The sequence below is a fragment of the Thalassophryne amazonica genome, chromosome 14, assembly GCF_902500255.1.
Source record: "Thalassophryne amazonica chromosome 14, fThaAma1.1, whole genome shotgun sequence".
Classification (NCBI taxonomy): domain Eukaryota; kingdom Metazoa; phylum Chordata; class Actinopteri; order Batrachoidiformes; family Batrachoididae; genus Thalassophryne; species Thalassophryne amazonica.
The window spans coordinates 27457162-27481110 of NC_047116.1; the positions used below are offsets into that span (position 1 = coordinate 27457162).

General features: G+C 40.1%; 1 protein-coding gene and 1 long non-coding RNA gene across 2 annotated transcripts in view; one reads left to right on the forward strand and one right to left on the reverse strand.

Annotated features, from left to right (window-relative positions):
- Positions 1-15410, reverse strand: LOC117524711. The gene is made up of 4 exons (XR_004564834.1): positions 15399-15410; positions 4434-4439; positions 3775-3788; positions 1-318 (listed from the first exon to the last, which is right to left on the reverse strand). It is a non-coding gene; the product is annotated as an uncharacterized LOC117524711 (long non-coding RNA).
- Positions 8393-23949, forward strand: part of nfe2l2a (nuclear factor, erythroid 2-like 2a) — a 25080-nt gene continuing 9523 nt past the window's right edge. The window contains 4 exon segments of the mRNA XM_034186527.1: positions 8393-8602; positions 21427-21693; positions 21996-22088; positions 22160-22330. Of these exon segments, the coding sequence (XP_034042418.1) occupies positions 8576-8602; positions 21427-21693; positions 21996-22088; positions 22160-22330 (558 nt within the window). The 5' untranslated portion in view covers positions 8393-8575.

Below are 23949 nucleotides of genomic sequence, written 5' to 3' on the forward strand. Positions count from 1 at the left end.
TCTTTAGCATTGTTATTTTTGCCATGATATTACATAAATGGTTCAGATATTGTTTAGGTGCTGCTTTGGTGGGCTTGGTGACCATGAATTACTTGAAACATTTCACAACTTCTAAATTATTTCTACAAGCACACTATCATTTTTATCATGTCATTTTTGCTGTTTATTTCATATTATCTATTTATCTGACTTTGACATTTTAATCCCCCTCCATAACTGTACTTAAAAAGGCACTTTATACAATTACGTTATTCCCTAAAAGTTTTTATTTTCCATTAACATTTTATTCCACTCATTAATTCATGTGTTCAAATTAGGCTCTGCACCACATCCATGCATTATTTTCTTTGCTAATGCATTGTTCTATATTCTGGTATCAAGCACAACTTTCTTCTTAAATTTATTAACTATAACCTTTATTGGCATATAAGAGACTTAACATCTACAAAATTAATATTATTTGCTAAAGTGCTTTCATATTATGCATCTTCATTTTCAGTATATTTTGGGAAGAAAAAAAAGTTCTTGCCATCTAAATTATGACCTAATGAGTAGCAATAGAAGGCAGCATAATGCATATGTCCCATCATGCATATGTCCCATCATGCTTTGCAATACAGTGATGCGACTGCTGGGAGTGATATTTGCAATAAATCTGCATAATAGTTCATAAAATAAAAGATAGCTCAATTTACTGAATTGCAAATGCAGGGATAATGATGGTCTGCGAGTGACACCACTAATATAAATATGTTAAAGCCGCTGCCGGTAAGAACACGAGTTCAGATCCTGAAATGATGCATATGGGCAAATTTAACACATGGAAATTAACAACAGCTTGACAGCTGAGTCGGAATAATGGAAGAAAATGAAGCCACGTGGAAAGAAAGAAAAGTGGAAAAATGCAGCTGGTAAAGCTTGTCTGGGGGAGAGTTTTAATTTTTGCAATTAGGCTACTGTAAGAAATGTTTTAAACAAAATGAACAGATGATTGAAAGTGGCGGCTTATACATGACACGCACACAGAGCGGCGGCTTATACATGACACGCACACAGAGCTGTATTGCATTCTTCAGCTGGCTGCCTTGGAGCAGCATGTCACTTTAACACGCTTTGAAACAGTCAGCAAATGACTGTTAATTTGTACACTTTTTTCTTTTTAAAGGGAGCATATAGCCTGAAACAATGTGACTTCATTGTTTACCTTTCTGCCTCACCTCCACTCGGTCACCTGACGCTGCACGACAGCTGCTTCCATATGGCACAAAGTGACGGTGTTACTTATCACACTTTCTGCACAAATCTATCAGTGTGGCATTAACAGAAATAAACACACATTATCCTGAAAGCACATGTTAATTTTTCCTCAAAAATATATATCTTTTTTTTTTAAGGTGAAACACAGTATGGTGTGCAGCCAAAAGTCCAGATGTTTGATGAGTGGATTCCCACAGGTGAAAAGCATTAACTCCCAAAACAAAGTTCTGTAATGCACTGACTGCAAACAGTTAGAGTCTGAGTGTATCACAGAACTTTATTTGGAAAGCCAGAGTGCCACCTCACATGTTCTGCCTCTGCAGACCCTCAGCTGCCTCACCGCTCAGTGCAGCATTAACCTGAAAGGCACAAAAAGCACAACACTTCCACTCTTATTTTCAAAATCAAATCATCAATTACGGTGGCTAAGATGAAGCTCAGAAAGCGGGCCTGCAGAGGAAGCAGACAGAGATGCAGGATAAATAATGCATGGGGAGTCTACGTCTAATAAATGCATAATTGAGGTTGCAAAAATGCAAAAAAGCATGAAAAGTGTGTGTTAAGTAATCGCATTCTTGATGATACATTTAGTTTGTGTGACCATACGTCGTGGATTCTACCTGTTGAGTTTGGAGAAGTGAGCAGGCCCCATATGGAGTGTGACTTGTGCACTACTAAGCAATGTAGATAAAAAGTGGAAAGTTCAGCAACTTTGAGTTGTCAGCTTGAAGTAAAAGTTTGTCACTTCAAAATAAAAATAAAAAAAAATCCCATTTCAGCAACCGCCTGATTCGAAGAAGAATTCCTCTAAAATAAGTTTTGTGAGTCATACTGTACCTGTGGAGGCGAGGAAGCAGCTGCAATCGCACACGAGGGTCAAATCGAAATTATTTACAAAATTAAAAAAAAGAAAGAAAAGAAGAAGCTATTAAACGTTGGTGATGTCACGCTGCGGATCATGTGCACACTTTTTGCGTGTGCGGACTTGCCGACGTGCGGTCGTAAGGTGCTCCAACCTTTTTCTTCGTGCAGTTCTGTGCAGCTCTCGTCTGTCTGCAGCTGGAAGAATGTCGACGTGGAGCTGCCAAACGTGAACGCGTGCTCGTGAGCGCGCATGCGGGGGGGGGGGGGGGGGGGGGGGGCGTTTTTTTTTTTTAAGGCATTTGGTGTAATTTCAGAGTGGCACAGTAGGCTGCACTTTACTGTGAGCTTCTTTATAGGTGCCACAGCCAGTTAAAAGCGTCTTAAATCACAAGAGATGATTTTAAAAAAAAAAGTGTCCACATTTGTGAAGATTTCCAACTTTTAACGACTTTTTTAATGCTGCAACGTTGGCTTCACACTATTTAAGTGGCATAAATCCCATTCTGTTATTATTTCTTTGACACATTTTTCATTTTGCCGTTCATGTGCTATAACATGAGAGCAGCAGTTTGAAGCCCAACTATGGCAGCACTCATTGGAGCGCAAATGTTAGGAGCCAAACAGTTAATATGGACATCCTTCATCATCATCATCAGTGTGGGTTACATCTAAAAAAAAAATAAAAAAAAAAAACCATAATGACAACAGCATCAAGATGACTGCAGTGCTTAGCTGCTGCCAGCTATCTGACTTCCCTTTATGACATCACATGAGGAGGTCTACATTTGTTAGCTCCATTTGCTGTTTTGCAGTTGTGAATCTCGCACCGTCTCGTAGACTGTGACTCACGTGAGAGGTCGGTTTCAGCAGAATTCCGGTTCAGGGCACAATGTAAACACATCTCGTGATGTGTGGACATCAAGACATCGGAGGACAGCAGAAGTTCATCACAGGTGCTAGCCACTCTACTTGGGAGAATGTGTCATCATCATAATCACCTGTGAACCTGCTGGATCAACACCGTCCACATCCTTGCTAGCCATTGTTTACATGCGCTGTGAGACGCCGGACTCTGCTGGCACCATGGTGCATTCTGCGATGAGCAGGGGATTATCTTCTTCTTTGTCTTTCGGCTGTTCCCATTAGGGGTCGCCACAGCAGATCAATCGTTTCCATCTCACCCTGTCCTCTGTATCTTCCTCTGTCACACCAACCACCTGCATGTCCTCTCTCAGCACATCCATGAATCCTCTTTGGTCTCCCTCTTCTCCTCCTGCCTGGTGGCTCCATCCTCAGCATCCTTCTCCCTATATACCCTGGGTCCCTCCTCTGCACATGTCCAAACCATCTCAATCTCGCCTCTCTGACTTTGTCTCCAAACCGTCCTACCTGAGCTGTCCCTCTGATATGTTCATTCCTAATCTTGTCCATTCTTGTCACTCCCAAAGAGAATCTCAACATCTTCAGCTCTGCCACCTCCAGCTCTGCCTCCTGTCTTTTTGTTAGTGCCACTGTCTCTAAACCATACAACATAGCTGGTCTCACTACTGTTTTGTAAACTTTCCCCTTCACTCTTGCTGATATTCTTCGGTCACAAATCACTCCTGCCACCTTTCTCCACCCACTCCACCCTTCCTGCACTCTCTTCTTCACCTCTCTACCACACTCTCCATTACTTTGAACAGTTGACCCCAAATATTTAAACTCATCTACTTTCACCACTTCTATTCCTTGTAACTGCACTATTCCACTGGGCTCCCTCTCATTCACACACATGTACTCAGTCTTGCTTCTACTGACTTTCATTCCCCTTCTCTCCAAAGCATATCTCCACTTCTCCAGACTAGACTCAACTTGCTCTCTACTCTCACTACAGATCACAATGTCATCTGCAAACATCATAGTCCATGGGGACAGCTGTCTGATCTCATCTGTCAACCTGTCCATCACCACTGCAAACAAGAAAGGACTCAGAGCTGATCCTTGGTGTAATCCCACCTCCACCTTGAATGAGTCTGTCATTCCGACTGCGCATCTCACCGCTGTCACACTATTCTTGTACATGTCCTGCACTACCCTAACATACTTCTCTGCCACTCCAGACTTCCTCATACAATGCCACAACTCTTCTCTTGGCACCCTAGGTCTATGCAGAAAACCACTTTAGAGCATCTCATCCACTTCCTGAGATATGGCCATTCATGTGTTTTAAACAAGAGCAATCCAAGATTTCTGACATCCACCAATCTGGATCTGGATCACCTCCAAAATTCAGTGGAGTCGTCCATACCCTATGTGGTGCAAATTTTGACGTAATGCTTCAAAGCCTATATAAAGAGAAATCTTGATCCAGAATCTGGATCCGGATCCAGATCACCTCCAAAATTCAGTGGAGTCTAGTCTAATATCTATCTGTGGTGAAAATTTCATCCAAATCCATGCAGTAGTTTTGACGTAATCCTGCTAAAAGACAAGCAAATAAATAAATAAGTAAACTGATGATTTTATCACATCCTTGGTGGACAAAACAATGACCTCTGATATGACTTTGACCATTGATCTATCACATCAACCTGTGTTGTGAGAAGAAGTTGGATTGAAATTGCTCTTTGTGTTTTGAAAACAATGCCACAGACAGATAGATACAGCCATTACAATAGCCTCTTTCCACTTCACAGTAAGTCTAATAAGCAAAAGCTGCAAAATTCTCAATATTTTTAAATAAATGTACAAGTAAATTGTTTGACCCCTTTCACCTGTAAAAATAAATAATTTCTATTAAGTGATTTCCTTTCATTAATAAGAAAACTATGAGGATACTTCATTCAGATTTTATGAATCATTTTATTACTGAGCCATCATCAGCAACTTTTTGTGTTGTTATATGCTGCTACATTCCAGGCAGTATATACAGTACATCGGAAAATATGCACAGTGCTTCACTTTTCCACATTTTATGTTACAGTCTTATTCAAAAATGAAGAAAATTCAATTTATCTTCAGAATTCTACATACAATACCCCATAATGACAATGTGTAAATTTTTTTTTTAGATTTTTGCAAATTTATTCAAAATAAAAAACTAAGAAATCACATGTGCATAAGTATTCACATCCTTTGCCAGGAAGCTCAAAATTGAGCTCAGGTGCATCCAGTTTCCACTGATCATCCTTGAGATGTTTCTACAGCTTAATTGGAGTCCACCTTGGGAAAATTCAGTTGATTAGACATGATTTGTGAAGGCACACACCTGTCTACATATAAGGTCCCACAGTTGACAGTGCATGTCAGAGCACAAATCAAGCATGAAGTCAAAGGAATTGTCTGTAGACCTCCGAGACAGCATTGTCTCAAGTTACAAATCTGAGGAAGGGTATAGAAACATTTCTGCTGCTTTGAAGGTCCCAATGAGCACAGTGGCCTCCAACATCTGCAAATGGAAGAAATTCAGGTCCACCAGAACTCTTCCTAGCCTATGTAAATTGAGTGATTAAGGGAGAAGGGCCTTAGTCAGGGAAGTAACCAAGAACCTGATGGTCACTCTGTCAGAGCTTCAGGATTCCTCTGTGGAGAGAAGACAACCTTCCAGAAGGACAACCATCTCTGCAGCAATCCACTAATCAGACCTGTATGATAGAGTGGCCAGATGGAAGCCACTCCTTAGTAAATGGCACATGGCAGCCCACCTGGAGTTTGCCAAAAGGGATCTGAAGGACTCTTAGACCATGAGAAACAAAATTCTCTGGTCTGATGAGACAAAGATTGAACTCTTTGGTGTGAATACCAGGCGTCATGTTTGGAGGAAACCTGGCACCATACCTACAGTGAAGCCATGTGGATGACATGAGAGTGAGTGAGACATTGACTCACTGATCCACCTCACCAGAATGTACAGCGAGGATATTAGGATGGCATTCAGATTTGATAAGTGTGGCCGAATGGTGGCAAAGAGATGGAAGGACCGAGGGGGTTGAATTGCCAGAAGGCAGGATAACGGACTTGCAGGACAGCTACACGTACCTGGTAATCCCACATGCCAGTGGGAACCATGATGAAGATGCAAGAAGGTCATCCAGAGCCAAAGGTAAGACAGGTGCTGAGAAGCCAGCTCAATGGTAGGAATAAGATCTGAACCATCAATACATACGCTCTACCAGTCATCAGATACCAAGCTGGGATAATAAGTTGGCCACCGGAGGAGGTAGATGCCACTGATGTCAAGACAGAAAACTCTTCACAATGCACAGAGGTTTCCACCAGCACCCTGAAGCCCTATGAGCAACGGAAATAGGGAGGGTGAGGATTAGTGAGTGTCAGAGCCACAATCCAGGATGAGACAAGGAGCATCCATGAATACATCAGAAAGATGGTCACCCTGAGATCAGCTGCTACAAGAATGCCTCAGACAGCTGAAGACAGATGGTGATAAGGAACAGGAGGAGGAGATGCCATGGAAGACCAAGCCCCTCGATGGGATGTACCATAGACAGAGGAAGTGGCTGACGTCAAGAAGACCTACCAGTTGCTAAAAAAGGCTGGTTTACAGGACAGCACAGAGGCTCTGATCATGGCAGCACGATCACGATCCGGATCCCGATGCTAACGCGTTAGCATGTCTATGGCATTTTTAATGTTAAAAGTTAGCATTAAGCAGTTGCAGCTGTCATCACATTCGGGTGCATTTGTTTTCAAATTGTAATATTTCTTGAATTTATTTTTACCTCCGCCAAGGAGGTTGGAAATGACAAGAGGAACAAGTGATTAAATTTTAGTGGTGATCCGGATCATGATCCGGATCCCGATGCTAACGCGTTAGCATGTCTATGGCATTTTCAATGGTAAAAGTTAGCATTAAGCAGTTGCAGCTGTCATCACGTTCGGGTGCATTTGTTTTCAAATTGTAATATTTCTTAAATTTATTTTTGTTTCTATATTAATAATCTAATGATTATTATATACAATTTTAGAGAAACAGACAAAAAGAAATACATCACTGTGCCAAGGAGGGAATCTCTTTAGGGTCAGTGACCCTATGGCCTTGTTTAGAGAAGTGTTTCATAAATGTTAAAAAAAAATTCATATATTTGCAGTTTAGTTGAATAATAAATTGAATTTGGTCTCTTATTTGTTTTTGTCTATAAGCACATGCAATATCAATATCAGTGCTCAGATGACAGTAGCTTCTGGGAAAGGTGCAAGTTGCAATAAACTGTGATGCCAAGCGCTAAGGATACATGCTATCCAGTCACAGCAGATGAAACTTTTTTTTACTACTGAGCAAACATCATTGTTACACTTTTTTAGGTTCAGTGATTCCACGGCGTGTAGATGTTATGGTGTCAGTGACCCCATGGCCTTAGCGGAGGTTTGCACTCTCTGAGTGCTTCTAGTCTTTATACATACTTTAAAACTGTAAATAAATAAATGTGTGCAACTCTTTAAATTGATTGTGGGGCTCATTCTGTGAGTGTGTGTTTTTCCACAGGACTTTGGGGCCTCAGGGCCTCCAACTCCATACAGGCTACAAAGCCAGCAGGAGGCGCTGTGCGCCAACACTCTTTTGACATGGTGCTTCAGCATATGTACACTTTTTTGGAGGGAGTGTACGGAATAGAACAAAACGATAGAATAAACAATACGTGATCAAACCAAAACTTTAGGTGTTAGATTTGATGATGTGGCCTTTGTTGTCACAAACGGTTCCTGGATATTCTTAAAAAAAAAAACAACAACTTTATTTCAACAAATACAATAACAAACAAAAGCCAAGGCCACATTAACATTCACAGTATTATCACTATTGTCATTATAAATAGAAAGCGATAGAAAAGAAAAAAAATAAACTGTACAATGGCAAAAGTAAAGGGATTCTTAACATTAAGCTTACTGGACTCTATTTCAACAAATACATTAACAAACATAAAACATAAAACCGCGACCCGACTCCGGATAAAGCGGATGGATGGATGGACATTAACAAAGAAAGGAACAAAAGATAAGGCCACAACAACATTCCCAGTTAACATTCAAAATAGAAAGAAGTAGATAAAAAATAACATAAATTGTACAATGACAAAGTAAAGGGATTTTTTTTTTTTTGCGTTAATTCGCTTTAAAAAGTTCCTTATTGACGTAGTTTTTATAACGTAAACAGCTCAGAGGCTCCCCTAGCGGTCTTTGCATGCATGCACAGCTCTTACTGACGCCTCATAGGCCGCTGAGGGGGAGGAGCCCGCCGCAGCGACGCGGTGGGCGGGGCCAACATTTCAGTAATTTTCGTCAGATTAGGCGAAACGATATTCTTGCTCAGGTCATAATTGTGTGACGGACGGATTATCGGTCGGTCAGGGCCAGCGCTTTTATTTTAATTTTTTAGCTGTCGGGGTGTGGATTACAAAGAAACATTTTGAACAACAAGGCGTTTGTTTCGAAGCAGCCCTTTACGATATTGGAAATGGAGGTGATGCATTCCAGTCAGCAGGTAAAGAGGCGACGTGTTTACACTGGATAAAATGATTTCACAGCACTAACAGCGCCATTTTTTCATGAAATTATTACATTTATTTTCTATCGTAGCCCCGTCAATACAGTCGACTTTGAATGCTGAAATTCGGCGTCATTTAGCTGTGGACATGTCCGGGCTGATCTCAGAACAGGTTTCTCTTCTGCAAGTCATAGACTTGTGACGTTTTATCTTGACAAGGAACAAAGTGGATATTTCTTACGTACAACCGTGAAACCTGTGTGATATGACTGTGTTTATTGCTTTCATTACTTTCGAAACAACAAAAACTTTGAAATCGCCTGTTCTGTCCCCCCCCCCTTTTTTCTCCTAACATGGTATCTACCTTTGCTGCCCGAAAAACACGTGATCACATATCGAGTTATTGGATAAACATTCAAGATTATTTCACTGTCCATGCCATTTAGTTTTTGCTGTTTTCCCCCCCCAATGTGTTACTCGAATGAAAGAAAAATAATCGGCTATTTTTTAAAACTTTATTAAACGTTTGACGTGACGTCAAACGTTTAATAAAGTTTTTACTTTAATAAAGTAAAAACAGTCTTCCTCCATCAATTTTTGTTATTAGGCAAACTGGGTTTGAAGGAATTTACTCGTTTTGGAACTTTTTTTTTAATTTTCTGTTGTCAAGAATTCATTTTGTGGTTTAAGTTATTTTAACAATACCAGCTGGTCCTGTATGTTTTTATTTACACTTGATATTTTAATTTCGAGCCTTTATGCCCAAAATATTTATTTATTTATTTATCACTGCTTGAAAGTTTTATATTATTATTCAAGTAAGTTCTTGCAGACGTGATATATGAATCTGCATGTTGGTTTGGCATATTTTACATTGAGAATGGACTACTACTAATATATATTGCCACTTTTAAAATGTGTGTCACCACCAGCTAATATTTAGATTTTTTTTTTTTATGTCATCACATGATGTCATTGACATCAGAGATCTGATATATTTGTCAGCCTAAAGGAAAGCGGAAACTCTTACAGTATCTCATCATGTAGTTCTTGTTGGGGTCAGTAATGTATTTGAGAAAGTGACCTCTGACATTGATCTTAGATCTATGACATTGACATGGCCTGTACTGTGGGAGGAGGATCCACTGAGTTTACCCACCAAGTTGGATTAAAATGACTCCTTGCGTTTTGAAGATATTGGGCAGACAGTCTGGATGGTTTGGTTATTTTATCACATGTTGACATAAGAATAAACATCATACTAGTCTTTATGGTGGAATAGCAGTTGTCTGCAGCTCTAGAAGATGACACAAGAAGCAGTAATTTTGCATTATTAATTAGACAGGTGATAATTTGCTTTCTTTAGTGTTTTTGCATTTAACACAGTGTATTAAAAGTCGTAGTTCTGGTTCTCATTATTGCGTAAAAAATAAACTTTTTGTGATGGTATAGCTTAATTTTTCTCTGTAATGCCATTCCTGTTTATCTGCTATAAATCCAAAGACTTACACACTAAAACAATTAATCTCTGACTGTCTTTCACCATAATTAAAGGTACATCAACCTCTGATTTAACCTCAAACCTTTTTTGCTTTTGATGGTACGTACCATGGGTGTTTGTGGTTCTCTCAGCCAGCAGTTGCAGAATTTTCCATCCTTCTTTTGTTATATAAATGTTGGAACATACCGTGAAACCTGTGTGATATGACTGTGTTTATTGCTTTCATTACTTTCGAAACAACAAAAACCTTGAAATCGCCTGTTCTCCCCCCTCCCCCTTTTTTTCTCCTAACATGGTATCTACCTTTGCTGCCCGAAAAATACGTGATCACATATCGAGTTATTGGATAAACATTCAAGATTATTTCACTGTCCATGCCATTTAGTTTTTGCTGTTTTTTCCCCCCAATGTGTTACTCGAATGAAAGAAAAATAATCGGCTACGTACCATGGGTGTTTGTGGTTCTCTCAGCCAGCAGTTGCAGAATTTTCCATCCTTCTTTTGTTATATAAATGTTGGAACATACAGTTTTCCATCTTCCACGACACAAACATATGAAAGCAGAATCAGTGGGATTAAGTTTATGTCTGATTTTCATGCAGTATGGTTGATAGGTATGGTTGCCTTGAGGCAACTTTGTTGTGATTTGGTGCTATATAAATGAAATGAATTGAACTCCACCAGGTAATTTCACTGATTAACTGATTCCATCTCCTCAAAGTGATGTTAATCAGTGAAATCACTTGGTGGAGTGGGTGGATGCACCCTCTTGGCCCTTTGTGGACTCAGTTTGAGACCTCTGCTTTATCATAATGTCTGACAGTTCAACTTGGCTCTCTATACTCCGAGTGCGCTTCTAGTTTTGTAGTGGTTTGAAGAGCTCTAAACCAATCAATCAATCAATCAATCAATTTTATTTATATAGCGCCAAATCACAACAAACAGTTGCCCCAAGGTGCTTTATATTGTAAGGCAAGGCCATACAATAATTACGTAAAAACCCCAACGGTCAAAACGACCCCCTGTGAGCAAGCACTTGGCGACAGTGGGAAGGAAAAACTCCCTTTTAACAGGAAGAAACCTCCAGCAGAACCAGGCTCAGGGAGGGGCAGTCTTCTGCTGGGACTGGTTGGGGCTGAGGGAGAGAACCAGGAAAAAGACATGCTGTGGAGGGGAGCAGAGATCAATCACTAATGATTAAATGCAGAGTGGTGCATACAGAGCAAAAGGAGAAAGAAACACTCAGTGCATCATGGGAACCCCCCAGCAGTCTAAGTCTATAGCAGCATAACTAAGGGATGGTTCAGGGTCACCTGATCCAGCCCTAACTATAAGCTTTAGCAAAAAGGAAAGTTTTAAGCCTAATCTTAAAAGTAGAGAGGGTGTCTGTCTCCCTGATCTGAATTGGGAGCTGGTTCCACAGGAGAGGAGCCTGAAAGCTGAAGGCTCTGCCTCCCATTCTACTCCTACAAACCCTAGGAACTACAAGTAAGCCTGCAGTCTGAGAGCGAAGCGCTCTATTGGGGTGATATGGTACTATGAGGTCCCTAAGATAAGATGGGACCTGATTATTCAAAACCTTTATAAGTAAGAAGAAGAATTTTAAATTCTATTCTAAAATTAACAGGAAGCCAATGAAGAGAGGCCAATATGGGTGAGATATGCTCTCTCCTTCTAGTCCCCGTTAGTACTCTAGCTGCAGCATTTTGAATTAACTGAAGGCTTTTCAGGGAACTTTTATGACAACCTGATAATAATGAATTACAATAGTCCAGCCTAGAGGAAATAAATGCATGAATTAGTTTTTCAGCATCACTCTGAGACAAGACCTTTCTAATTTTAGAGATATTGCGTAAATGCAAAAAAGCAGTCCTACATATTTGTTTAATATGCGCACTGAATGACCTATGATGATCAAAAATGACTCCAAGATTTCTCACAGTATTACTAGAGGTCAGGGTAATGCCATCCAGAGTAAGGATCTGGTTAGACACCATGTTTCTAAGATTTGTGGGGCCGAGTACAATAACTTCAGTTTTATCTGAGTTTAAAAGCAGGAAATTAGAGGTCATCCATGTCTTTATGTCTGTAAGACAATCCTGCAGTTTAGCTAATTGGTGTGTGTCCTCTGGCTTCATGGATAGATAAAGCTGGGTATCATCTGCATAACAATGAAAATTTAAGCAATGCCGTCTAATACTGCCTAAGGGAAACGTATAAAGTGAATAAAATTGGTCCTAGCACAGAACCTTGTGGAACTCCATAATTAACCTTAGTCTGTGAAGAAGACTATTTACTTAAGACTAAACCAATGCTAAGATGGGTGAAACAGAATTTTAAAGTGGTTAAACTAAAATAAACTGATTTCAAATAGTTGTGCAATGACAGATTTGAGTTCTTTTAGGATCTTTTATGTTGGATTTAAGCAAGTTCAGACTAAAAAGTAGATTTAAACTAATGGAAACTGGCAAAATTTAAAATAAAATAGGTTTGTGTTTGTTCAGAATAAACAAATATTTTCATTATGGACCAGAAATGTGAATGCCATTGGAAAAATGTGATTCTTGAGAATTTTTTTTGAATAATGAAGTTAATCATATGTAGAAGAGTTGTGTGTGGGGGGGGGGGGGGGGGGGGGGGAGTAATCATTTTATGCAGGTTTATTTGAGTTCAGCCAAAAATTTAAGTGGGTTTTTTTTTTTTATCTTTAGTGTTTAGATTAAACTGCCACAAGAAGGTTCACTGTAAGTCCACAGCTGATGAATGTTTTAGGATGTTTCATTATCCTTGATCAAGGGTGGCTGTCGGCTGAATGTTTGTGAAAGGCCACATCATAGACTGGCGGTGATTAGTCAGAGTAAATGAACAACCCAGGCTTAAACATTCAATCGTTAATATTTTCTGCTCAATGGAACAACTAACTATGTTTAACATTTTTCTATGTGTAATTTCCAGAAACTGGGAACTCATGACTTGATAATCACATGCATTTTGTGTGTTTTGTATTGCTATTGTCTGCTAGAGCTGGTGAGGGAAAATTCAAGCTGTACTCATTTTATGAACTTGTTTCCTTGTTCTGCTGCTGCCTTTTGACGTGCGTTATTGAAGTCCATGTTTCAGTGATTCAATTGAAGACTCAGTTGTTTGTTCTATTTAAAAAAAAAAACCCTATACATAATTTACAGAAATCAAGTTGTCATTGCTTTGTCACATACTGTTACAAGTATTATTATTATTGTTATTATTGTTATTATTATTATTATTGCTTATCCCTGCACATGCTGTTTGATGAACATTTTCCTGTACTTGCACCCATCTTGTGTGTTTTTTAAGAGCTGATGTAACGTGAATTTCTCCTCTGTGAGATCAATAAAGTTAAATTTTTTCCTTTTTTTTATCTTTATCTTTTATAATTAGCAGCCAAAACCCGAGAGGGAACATCAGGAACCCTCACATTTGAGAAGCAGGAACCAAAGATATTTAGCATTTTAGATTTATTAGCACAATAGTTTTCTACAACATTTCCTTATAAGTGCTTCAGTCCTAAATACACCATAAACCTGCTTTTAGTGTTGATTGAAAATGCATGAGATTCTAGTTTGAATTCAGCTACAAAGTATTGAATTGAATTGAATTGAATTGAAGAGACAATTCTCTGTTTGTGTGTGTGTGTCTTTTGTCCAAATGGCATCATGAAATTGAGCCAAACGTGGCACACACACACTTTGATGTACGGGGAGTGACTTAGGCTATTGATGTGCCAGTGGGACTTGGCTGTGGCATCTGCCAGCTGCACCAGAATGTCATTGAAGCAGCCATTTCCTATGGCCCATACAAAGGTGAAGTCGTCCTCTTCCCTCGATTACTTATGATTCCACCAGATCTACCTTTCTAGTTCAGAAGGCTTCAGTTTTCTGTCAAGCTGTCGTTTGCCATGATCACCAACAAGGTTGAGGGACAGATTCTGAAAGCCATTGGCGTGGATCGCTCTGTGCTTTCTTTTTCGCATGGCCTGTTCTATGTGTAGCCTCACAAACTGGAACCTCTGAGAAATGTGGTGTACCACAAGATGCTATAAATGAGCTTTCTCTTCTTGAGGCAGCTTTAGTCACACTCTAACAGTTCTCTGGAATCCAGGATATGTGGGAGGTGAGGGATTTGTTGGTGAAGATGAAGTTTTAGTTTCAGTCTCTGAATCAAACCTGCTGTGGGGCGGGAAATTGGCTAGTACATTCTATTGGACATTTCAAAATGCTTGATGATGCAATGAAGCTCCATTTAGCACAGCACCTGATGTTTTCCTCTTGACGTGGAAGAAGAAAATCCAATATAGACCTTGAAGCCCATTGGTTGTGGTGCTTATTCCCAGATTCTGTAGCCTTATTTTGCCAGCTAAAGCTGGTACTCATTTACAGCTGGGTGGACTGAGAGTGTAGCTGAAGTGTCTTGTCCAAGGACACAGACTGGTAGTGTGATCGGGAATCAAGCCCAGGTCTATGTATTGCTAGACCAACTAATATCCCACCTGCTTGTTATGGCCTCTGGAACAGCGTTTGTAAAAACTGGTGTTGCTAAGGTTTCAGAAAGTTGCAGAACAGTGTTTTGAGCTTCCCATCACCAACTTACAGTTAGGCCCAACACTTTTGGTTTCATACCCAGCCACATGTTCCGTTGATTTAAAGCAAAACAAACAAACCAAAAAAAAAAAAAAAAAAAAAAATTTCCAGTTTTACATTTCTGTTTTGTTGCCTGTGTATTTCCCCATGCAGTGGGTTATCATGTTTCTCTCCACAGTTGCGAGCTTGTTAGGTGACTTCCACATGAAAGGAGGAGCCTCTAATAACCATCCAGCAGCTGCCACCTGCTGGATGGCAAACACTGTTTTTGACTATTTCGGGCCAGATGCAATCTCTCAATTAAATTTCACAGAAATCAGTAAAATCACTTTACCATGAAGGCCAAGCCCACGCAGAGATAAATTTAGATGTATCCACAAAATTTTGTATCATATTGATGTTTTGGTCACACGGAGCCAGCATTTTCAGAGCGTGAAATCGCTACATTTTTAAAACTGGAAAGAGAGAGACTACTTTTTGAAAACTAGATGTCCAAAACAAGGGCATCTTATATGGACAGTTTTCATCAGGCTGGAATGATGAATCTGGCTGAAAAGTTGTAGCTTCTGCTGCTACGTTGATTAGCTCCTTACACCAGTTATGTGCATACTCCACATCATCTTTGCCATTTTCTGTGGAAGCTTTATAGTGCAACATACTGGCCTGCCATATGTACTAGTATTTTCATGTGGACGGAGACATTTCTTGAATCATTGCTGTGTTTATGGAACACTTTTTGAAAACGACAAAGAAAAAGATCTTATCGGGAAAGTTCAGCTTTTGTGTGGGCGAGGTCTGAAAGTTATCGTTGCATTTTGAAAAGTAGCCTAACCATTACAATGGCCGACAGTAGCTAATGAAACCCCTACTATTGGATATTACATCAGCCAAATAAAGTCAGATGTGTTACATCAAAGTTAACCACAGTCTAATCTCGTCATCCTCATTATGTACTCTTTGGGTGTGATGAGTTACAAAGTGATGCCATTTTTTTGCTTTTGAATCTTTACTTACACAATCGGTGACTCAAACGCTCACCCACATTTTTGCTGTCCAAGCCGTGTACCAGTAGTTCCTCAGAAAACATGCATTACAACAATCAAATGGCATTTATGTAAAAGACGTTGTTACAGTTCTGTTGTGATGGATTTTTTTTTTGTACTTGTCTTTTTTTCTTGTTTATATCACTAATAACTGCTTACTTGATCATCCATTAAATTATTACCTTGAAGGATAAAAATTTTCTTTTAAACAGAATGTGAATTAAAGTAAGAATTTTTTTTTTCAGTGTTACCAATTTGCAAATAACTTATGATATGACTTGATATAAATAAGTTGATTTGCTTTAAAACTTCAGATACAGGGTGGTAATCTGAACTGTCTGGCTGTAGAAGAGCCATCAAACATCCATTGTGTTGTGTCTGGTGATTTATGTCATCTTGTAATGAGGATATAACGTGAGTTAATTTCAGTATTTAAAAATAAGATGTATATTCTTGAATTCTGAGTATGTTTCTGCTTAGAATAAAATTCATATTGACACCTTAAGTTAATAAAAATTACAACAATAAAAAAGTAAATTATTGTCACAGATCAAATGAATGTTCAAATATTCTCTCAAATCATCTAACGAAAACCTTGCTATGTAAGAGGCTATCTTAAATTATGCTAATGTTTACCTGTTTTTTTTTTTTTTTCCAAATCTGTGTGGTCAGTTGTTACATAGAGTACGAAGTCTATTAGAAAAGTATCCGACCTTATTATTTTTTTCAAAAACTATATGGATTTGAATCATGTGTGATTACATCAGACAAGCTTGAACCCTTGTGGGCATGCAACACTCCATAATCTCTCATCAGCCCTTTAAAATTTTCACCGAAAACCAGCTGAATTTCTCGAATGGTGTCCACTCGGATGTGCCTTACAGTTTCTGAAAAAATTTTGATCAAGGAAAGCGGCAGTCTCTGAGCCATTCCTAAACAATGAAAAAATAGACGGGAGGGGTGGACCACTCCTCACTCAAAGCCTGCCCACAGGCGAATGACGCAACCGACAGGCGTGAAAAAACCCACGCATGCGCACGAGGGTTCAACCTTGTCTGATGTAATCGCACGTGATTCAAATCCATATAGTTTTTGAAAAAAATAAAAAGGTCAGTTTCTTTTCTAATAGACCACGTACATAATGCCAGACAATGCAAACTTTATTATTATATTCATAACCCTGTCAAATTTTTATCCAAGGATACATCATGAAATTCTGAACCAGTAATCCTAGATGACTATACTTTTGTATTGGACATAAGTATAAGTGGAAAAATTGTCCTCTTTACAAAAGTCTCAACCGGATGATTGTGGCTGACCCATCTTCTTCTGTTGTGAAAATAACTGTTACCTAACCTTTTCAGTGCCACCAGTTATTCATATCTTTTATGTATATTAGGAATATCAGCCTTCTTCATTTTTTCCCCCTCCACCACGTTTAGCCTGGCGACCATATAAGTTGGTTAACGGGACAGTGAAGTCATTTTTAGAAACGAGATTGTTTTCAAGTATGTGGTGTGACCTGAACGTTGAGTTTAAGAGGTGTGACTAATAGACACAATGCGGTCTTTGAATTTCGAAAACAAAGGTGACCTCAAGAAGTGTGTTCAGACGATGCGTTTGGAAACTTCAGGCCACTTCCTCATTCCTGCAGTTGCCATAATGTGTGATTGTGTGCTCTCTGACCTGCTGGGGGTGAAGACCAAAGCAGTAACACGTAATCCTTCAGTGGTGCTGCATCTGATGCAACACTGACATAGAGAGGGTTCGTGGGTTCCTTATTTTTGTAGTGCTGTACTTGTAATCAGAACTGTGAATAGTGCCTTAAAATACACACAAGTGTTTGATATAATTATGACTTATCTCCTAGGGGTCTTATTTTCTTTTAATCAGACAATCAAAAGAGCATGAAAATTGCTATAATATATCCTCTTTGTGTGCTTTTTCTGCTTACGGCGGTAATTTCCTGGTCATGTGACCGGGCAGTGTCAAGTTGCTATATTAGTTGACAAACAATGTTGAACAAAAATCTGAGGAACAAACTTGTAACATGATCTGATTTTCATGTGATCAGGTATTTTTGGCTTATGCAACTTGCCAAGATCTCGTGAAAGGTTTCCTTCTGTAAATAAGTTCCGTTAGAGAAGAGAGGAGCGCAGTTAATCTTTACCTGTTCCTGTTTAGAAAGCAAATGACATCACTTGTTTGAAGGGACTTCACAGGAAATGGTTCGTATCCCCTTTAGACCAGTGTTTCTCTAATGTTTTCAGACCAAAGACCATGGACACCCCCCCTCCACCCCCCGCGCTTACCACTCCAACATCTACTAGATTTTTGGGTCATTTTTAAACAGGTTGACTATCACTTAAGTTAGAACACATTAATTTAAAATGTGATGTTTTACCACTGTACTTAGGGACCACCAGTGGTCCATGGACCACTCTTTGAGGAATGCTACCTTAGATGTTGCTACGTTGTGCGTGTGCATCATTGTAAATCTGCATTAAAATCTTTTGCTGTTTCTGAGCAAACATTTTGATTAGGTGATAAGGTGTAGAACAGGTTGGGCTACTCATATGTGTAGACCTAGGCTCCAATTCCCATTCACTCCTTGGTTGGTTAAGTGCTTCAGACTATAGCCGTGCACGGGACTATATTCTTTGTCCCACTCCTGCTGACCATTCCCACCCGCACCTGCAACGTGTAATACAGTCCCTCCTCAGGGGTTGATTTATTACGTGCATGTGCTAGTTTGTGCACGACACGTATTATTCGAGTGGTGCACGTAATTTTATACTGCACTAGCACTGGTGCAAGCAACTTTATCCAAGTTTTATCAACTATAAGCACCAGGAGAATGAACCAATAAAGGAATAAATAAGGAAAAAACAATTTCCAGTGTGTTGTCTTCGCCTTCCCTGCGTTTTATGACTCTCGCACACGGAGCGAGTTGCTGTGCTCTATTTGTTGTGGAAAGCTGACAAACGTCGCCAGCGGCACCATCCCTGGGTTCACAACATCCTCATGAGACGTTCCCAATTCAGGGAGTTTCATTATTTGCTGCAGGAGCTGCAGCAAATAACTGGAGCTGCAGGAGCTCCAGTTTGAGGATCTCCTGTCCCGTTTGCGTGCGCACATATAAACGAAGAAAAGGGAAAAAAAAAAACTGGCTGCCGCTGCGGTTCCTCGCTCTCTCTCCCCTCAAACTCTGTCATCATTGTTATAAATCAGTCACCATTTGTTTTATTATACATCTGTGTAGTTAATAAATAAAAGAATCTTCACGGACGATTTGTTTGTGCACGCACGTGAAAAAACAAAACAAAACAAAAACTGTCTGCCGCTGCTGCCGCTCTCCCCTTAAACTCTTCCCAGGGAGGAAGAGTCTGACACATCAGAGGAGGAGTTTTAAGGTTGATATAAGACTGACTTTTGGTTGTGCAAGTAACTTTTTTTTGGTGCAAGTAATTTTTTCTCAATGTTCAGTTGCAAGGAATTTAGGGATTCGATCATCTACAGTTCATAATATAATCAGAATATTCAGAGAATCTGGAGAATATTCTACACGTAAGCGGCAAGGCCGAAAACCAACATTGAATGCCCGTGACCTTCGATCCCTGAGGCGGCACTGCATTAAAAACTGACATCATTGTGTAAAAGAGCTTACTGCATGGCCTCAGGAACACTTCAGAAAACCATTGTCAGTTAACACAGTTCGTCGCTACATCAACAAGTGCAAGTTAAAACTCCACCATGCAAAGCGAAAGCCATACATCAACAGTATCCAGAAACGCCGACACCTTCTCTGGGCCCGAGCTCATTTGAAATGGATGGACACAAAGTGGAAAAGTGTGCTGTGGTCTGATGAGTCCACATTTCAAATTGTTTTTGGAAATCATGAACGTCGTGTCCTCCGGACAAAAGAGGAAAAAGACCATCCAGATTGTTACCAGCACAAAGTTCAAAAGCCAGCATCTGTGTTGGTATGGGGGTGTGTTAGTGCCCATGGCATGGGCAACTTACACATCTGTGATGGCACCAATATCAATGCTGAAGGGTACATCCAGGTTTTGGAGCAACACATGCTGGCATCCAAGCAACGTCTTTTTCAGGGACATCCCTGCTTATTTCAGCAAGACAATGCCAAGCCACATTCTGCACGTGTTACAACAGCGTGCCTTCGTAGTAAAAGAGTGTGGGTACCAGACTGGCCTGCCTGCAGTCCAGACCTGTTGCCCATTGAAAATGCGTGGCGCGTTATGAAGCACATAAGACAACGGAGACCCCGGACTGGTGAACAACTGAAGCCATACATCAAGCAAGAATGGGAAAGAATTCCACCTACGAAGCTTCAACAAATAATGTCCTCAGTTCCCAAATGCTTATTGAGTGTTGTTAGAAGGAAAGGTGATGTAACACAGTGGTAAACATACCACTGTCCCAACTTTTTTGAAACGTGTTGCAGGCATCCATTTCAAAATGAGCAAATATTTGCACAAAAGCAATAAAGTTTATCAGTTTGAACATTAAATATCTTGCCTTTGTGGTGTATTCAATTGAATATAGGTTGAAGAAGATTTGCAAATACATTTTACAGAACGTTCCAACTTAATTGGAATTGGGGTTGTAGATTCTCATCCACTTCACGCTAAGAATCCGGGGATAATCACTAATGGGCCTCAGGGCCTATACATGACTTCGGTTTTTGTAAGGTGATGTCATATCTAAGCCAGTTTTTCCACCAAAAAAGGGAATATAGTTATGGTCAGTTTCAAAGCTACAGTGCCCGCTACCAATTTGATTTATTTTTTTTTTTTTTTGCTTATTGATTTATTTAATCATTTAGTCTGTAATAGAAGACTGGACCAACACCCCCACTGGAAGCTTTCCAATCTAAAAATAAAATTCCACCAATTTTTTAGTGCTTCCTCACAATGAAGTACAGAGCCCACATACCAAGTTTGGTTTTGATACATCAAAGTGTTGCTGAGATATGACATCACTTCTTATTTGACTTCTCAGTTGGATGTAATGAATGTTTTGAAAAATCAAATGGCATATTTGGAACATTTTTCTTTAAAGTAAACTGTGCTAATTTCTGCGAAAACTGGACATAATGGGCTATTTAAATTATTTTTTTAAATCTATATTTTCAGTGATACCCAGTATGGTGGAAAATGTGGTACAGTGGAAACTGAACTTTGCTTGAGCAAAAGAGTCCAACTGTACCTGATCCCCCCCCCCCCCCCCCCCTTCCAATTTGGGCATGTAATTCATTAATTGAAGGTGGAACCACCTCCAAATTTGACTTGTTGGTGCTGCTAGAGTGAATGTTAGGATGGTTCTACTATGTGACAGAACGACTACTTTCCTTTTAAAAAGAACATCATGAGGACACACGTATTCTGCTGGTTTGTGGTGATGCTTGAGGAAATGGATAAGTCCATCTATTATTTATACTTTTTCTTCCTTTAGATGCTACCACCAGCTCATTTTCAGGAAACAGATACTGAGGGACAGGGTGTGGCAGGTGCACTAGCCACGCTTCACAGCAAGGACGCTCCTCCTTATTCCGAAGCTCGACAAACTCATGTCAGGACAGAATGGTTGCAACGGCGCACAGCTCTCTAAACCACTCACACGTGTGTCTCTTTCTTTCAGGACATGGACTTGATCGACATCCTGTGGAGGCAGGACATTGATCTGGGCGCCCAGCGCGAGGTGTTTGACTACAACCATCGTCAGAAAGAGCACGAGCTGCAGAGGCAGCGCGAGCTGGAGGAGGAGAAGCAGGTGCAGCTGCTCAGAGAGCAGGAGAAGGCCCTGCTGGCACAGCTGCAGCTTGATGAGGAGACAGGAGAGTACATACCCCGCTGCCCTCCCAGTGGCACACTGCAGCCGACCGCCACACCTCTAGAGGTTTCACAGGTGCGTGCACTTGGCAGTCATTACTCATATTGAGGGGCAAGTCACACCCCCTGCTTTCAATAGGCTGCGGGCACCATGTAACTAGGTAACCACCTCTTCCGTGTCAGGAAAACACAGGTAGGTCTGCAGTTTTGCATTGTGCTTTCTGCTTTTAGAAGTTACTCCAGAGACTTGAGCTGTATATGTAAACGATTATGTGCTGTTTTTTTTTTTTGTTTGTTTGTTTGTTTTACGATAGTTGTGGTTTCACAAAGGATGCTCGGTGGTAAACCGTGTTTGATTCTGTGCATCTTATCTTGCAGAATGTCAGCTTTACAGAAGACGACCGTAATGACATGTCATTTGATGAATGTCTGCAGCTGCTGGCAGAGCGATTCCCTGTTGAGGAAACTGAGGTACGAACACTGATTTAATAAAACGGCACTCTTTTTGATAATGTCAACTATAATATTTGTTTTCTACTCAGAACCCCTCAGTTTGCCTGAATGTAGCCGTTTCACCTACCATCACCATGATGTCCCCCGAGCAGCCAGCTCTGCCGGCACCTGGTCTGGCGGCGGATCCAGTGGCGTCGCAGAAGATGTCCCCAGATTTGGAACAGGCTTTGATGGAGATTTTGTTCCTCCCAGAGCTGCAGGTACTATAATGCATGGATTCTAACACACCAATGTCAAGGCAGGTTATGCTGTGGAACAAACGTCCAGAGAATGCATTGACGACAGGTTGCTAGTGTTGAAACACAAACACCTTTTGTTTGCCCTGCGAGGATCGCATTTCATACATGTAGATAGGATCGGGTGGCTCATTTAGTTGATTAATCACATTGGTGTTGAGTTGATGATGCAGTTTATGGTTTGGCCACCAATTGCTTCATCTTAGCTACAGATGTCAGTGCGATCAGAGAAGCTGTGAGGCTTTAAATGCTTATATTTGTGTTTGGTCCTTTTGCGGTCGCTAACTTATTACTTCTGCTCATGGTCAGGTGTTTGTGGTCAGTGCAGGCTTTTCTGTTAGTTTTTGGGTGTAACATTTTGCAATCTATTGCTTCAACCTCTCACCGCTTCCCAAAGTAAACTGGACTCTGTTGCCTTTTTATGTTTTTTTTCTTTTTTCTACAGAGCACTGCGGGTAGCTCAAGGGCTTCGAATATGTAGACCTGGTTGTAATTACTGGTCACTCTTTTGGTCCGTGGACAAGACACTTCATCTGCATTGTTTCTGTAAATTCTGTACCTGATTCCATCAGATCTCAGAAAATAAGCGGGGTCTGTCCTGATCAGTGCTTGGATGGGAGACCTTTTAGGAAGACCAGGAGCTGCGTTTCTCCAGGTCAGACTGCAGGGGTGTCAAGAAGGGCATCTAGCATAATGGGCATCTGGTGTAAAAGTTGTGCCAAATCCCAATGCACATCTGCTCTGGAGCCGCTGTGTTGACCCTGAAGAAAGAGAGAGAGAGGAAAAAAAAAAACAGGGAGGCAGTTGAAAGATGAGGAACTTTAATAGCAAGCCTGGATGTTTTGCCAGTTTTAGATTAAGTGGATTTTCTATGTCTCATTTTGTGACCTTAAAGTGGATAATGCACTTGCTTTCAAAACAGCAGGTGCCTGGTTCAAGACCGCCTTTGCCCTTTCTCCATTTAATGTGGAAGGGCAGCTCGCAGAAAACGTGTGCCAACTCAGTGTGCAGATTCATATTGGATCAGCTGTAGTGACACCAAACAAAAAAAGGGTGAAATTTCACGTTTATAAACATTATAAAAATGGTTTACATTAGGAAAACAGATCACACATGAATGTAAGCCTTTGGTGTATAATTATTTGAAAATGGATTTTAAAATAGTTGCACCCCCAATAAATTCAATATTATTTTAGCCTCCCACCTTATTTTAACCATTTTACAATTGTATACACACTTAATGCTGAGTGGAATGGAACGTTTGTGTTGGCATGGTTGTTCCTTAAACACCAGTGTGTGCTACATAGTACAAGGTTTATATGTATGTATGTATGTATATATATATGTATGTGTATGTATATGTATGTACACTCAACAAAAATATAAATGCAACACTTTTGGTTTTGCTCCCATTTTGTATGAGATGAACTCAAAGATCTAAAACTTTTTCCACATACACAATATCACCATTTCTCTTAAATATTGTTCACAAACCAGTCTAAATCTGTGATAGTGAGCACTTCTCCTTTGCTGAGATAATCAATCAATCAATCACTTTTTTTATATAGCGCCAAATCACAACA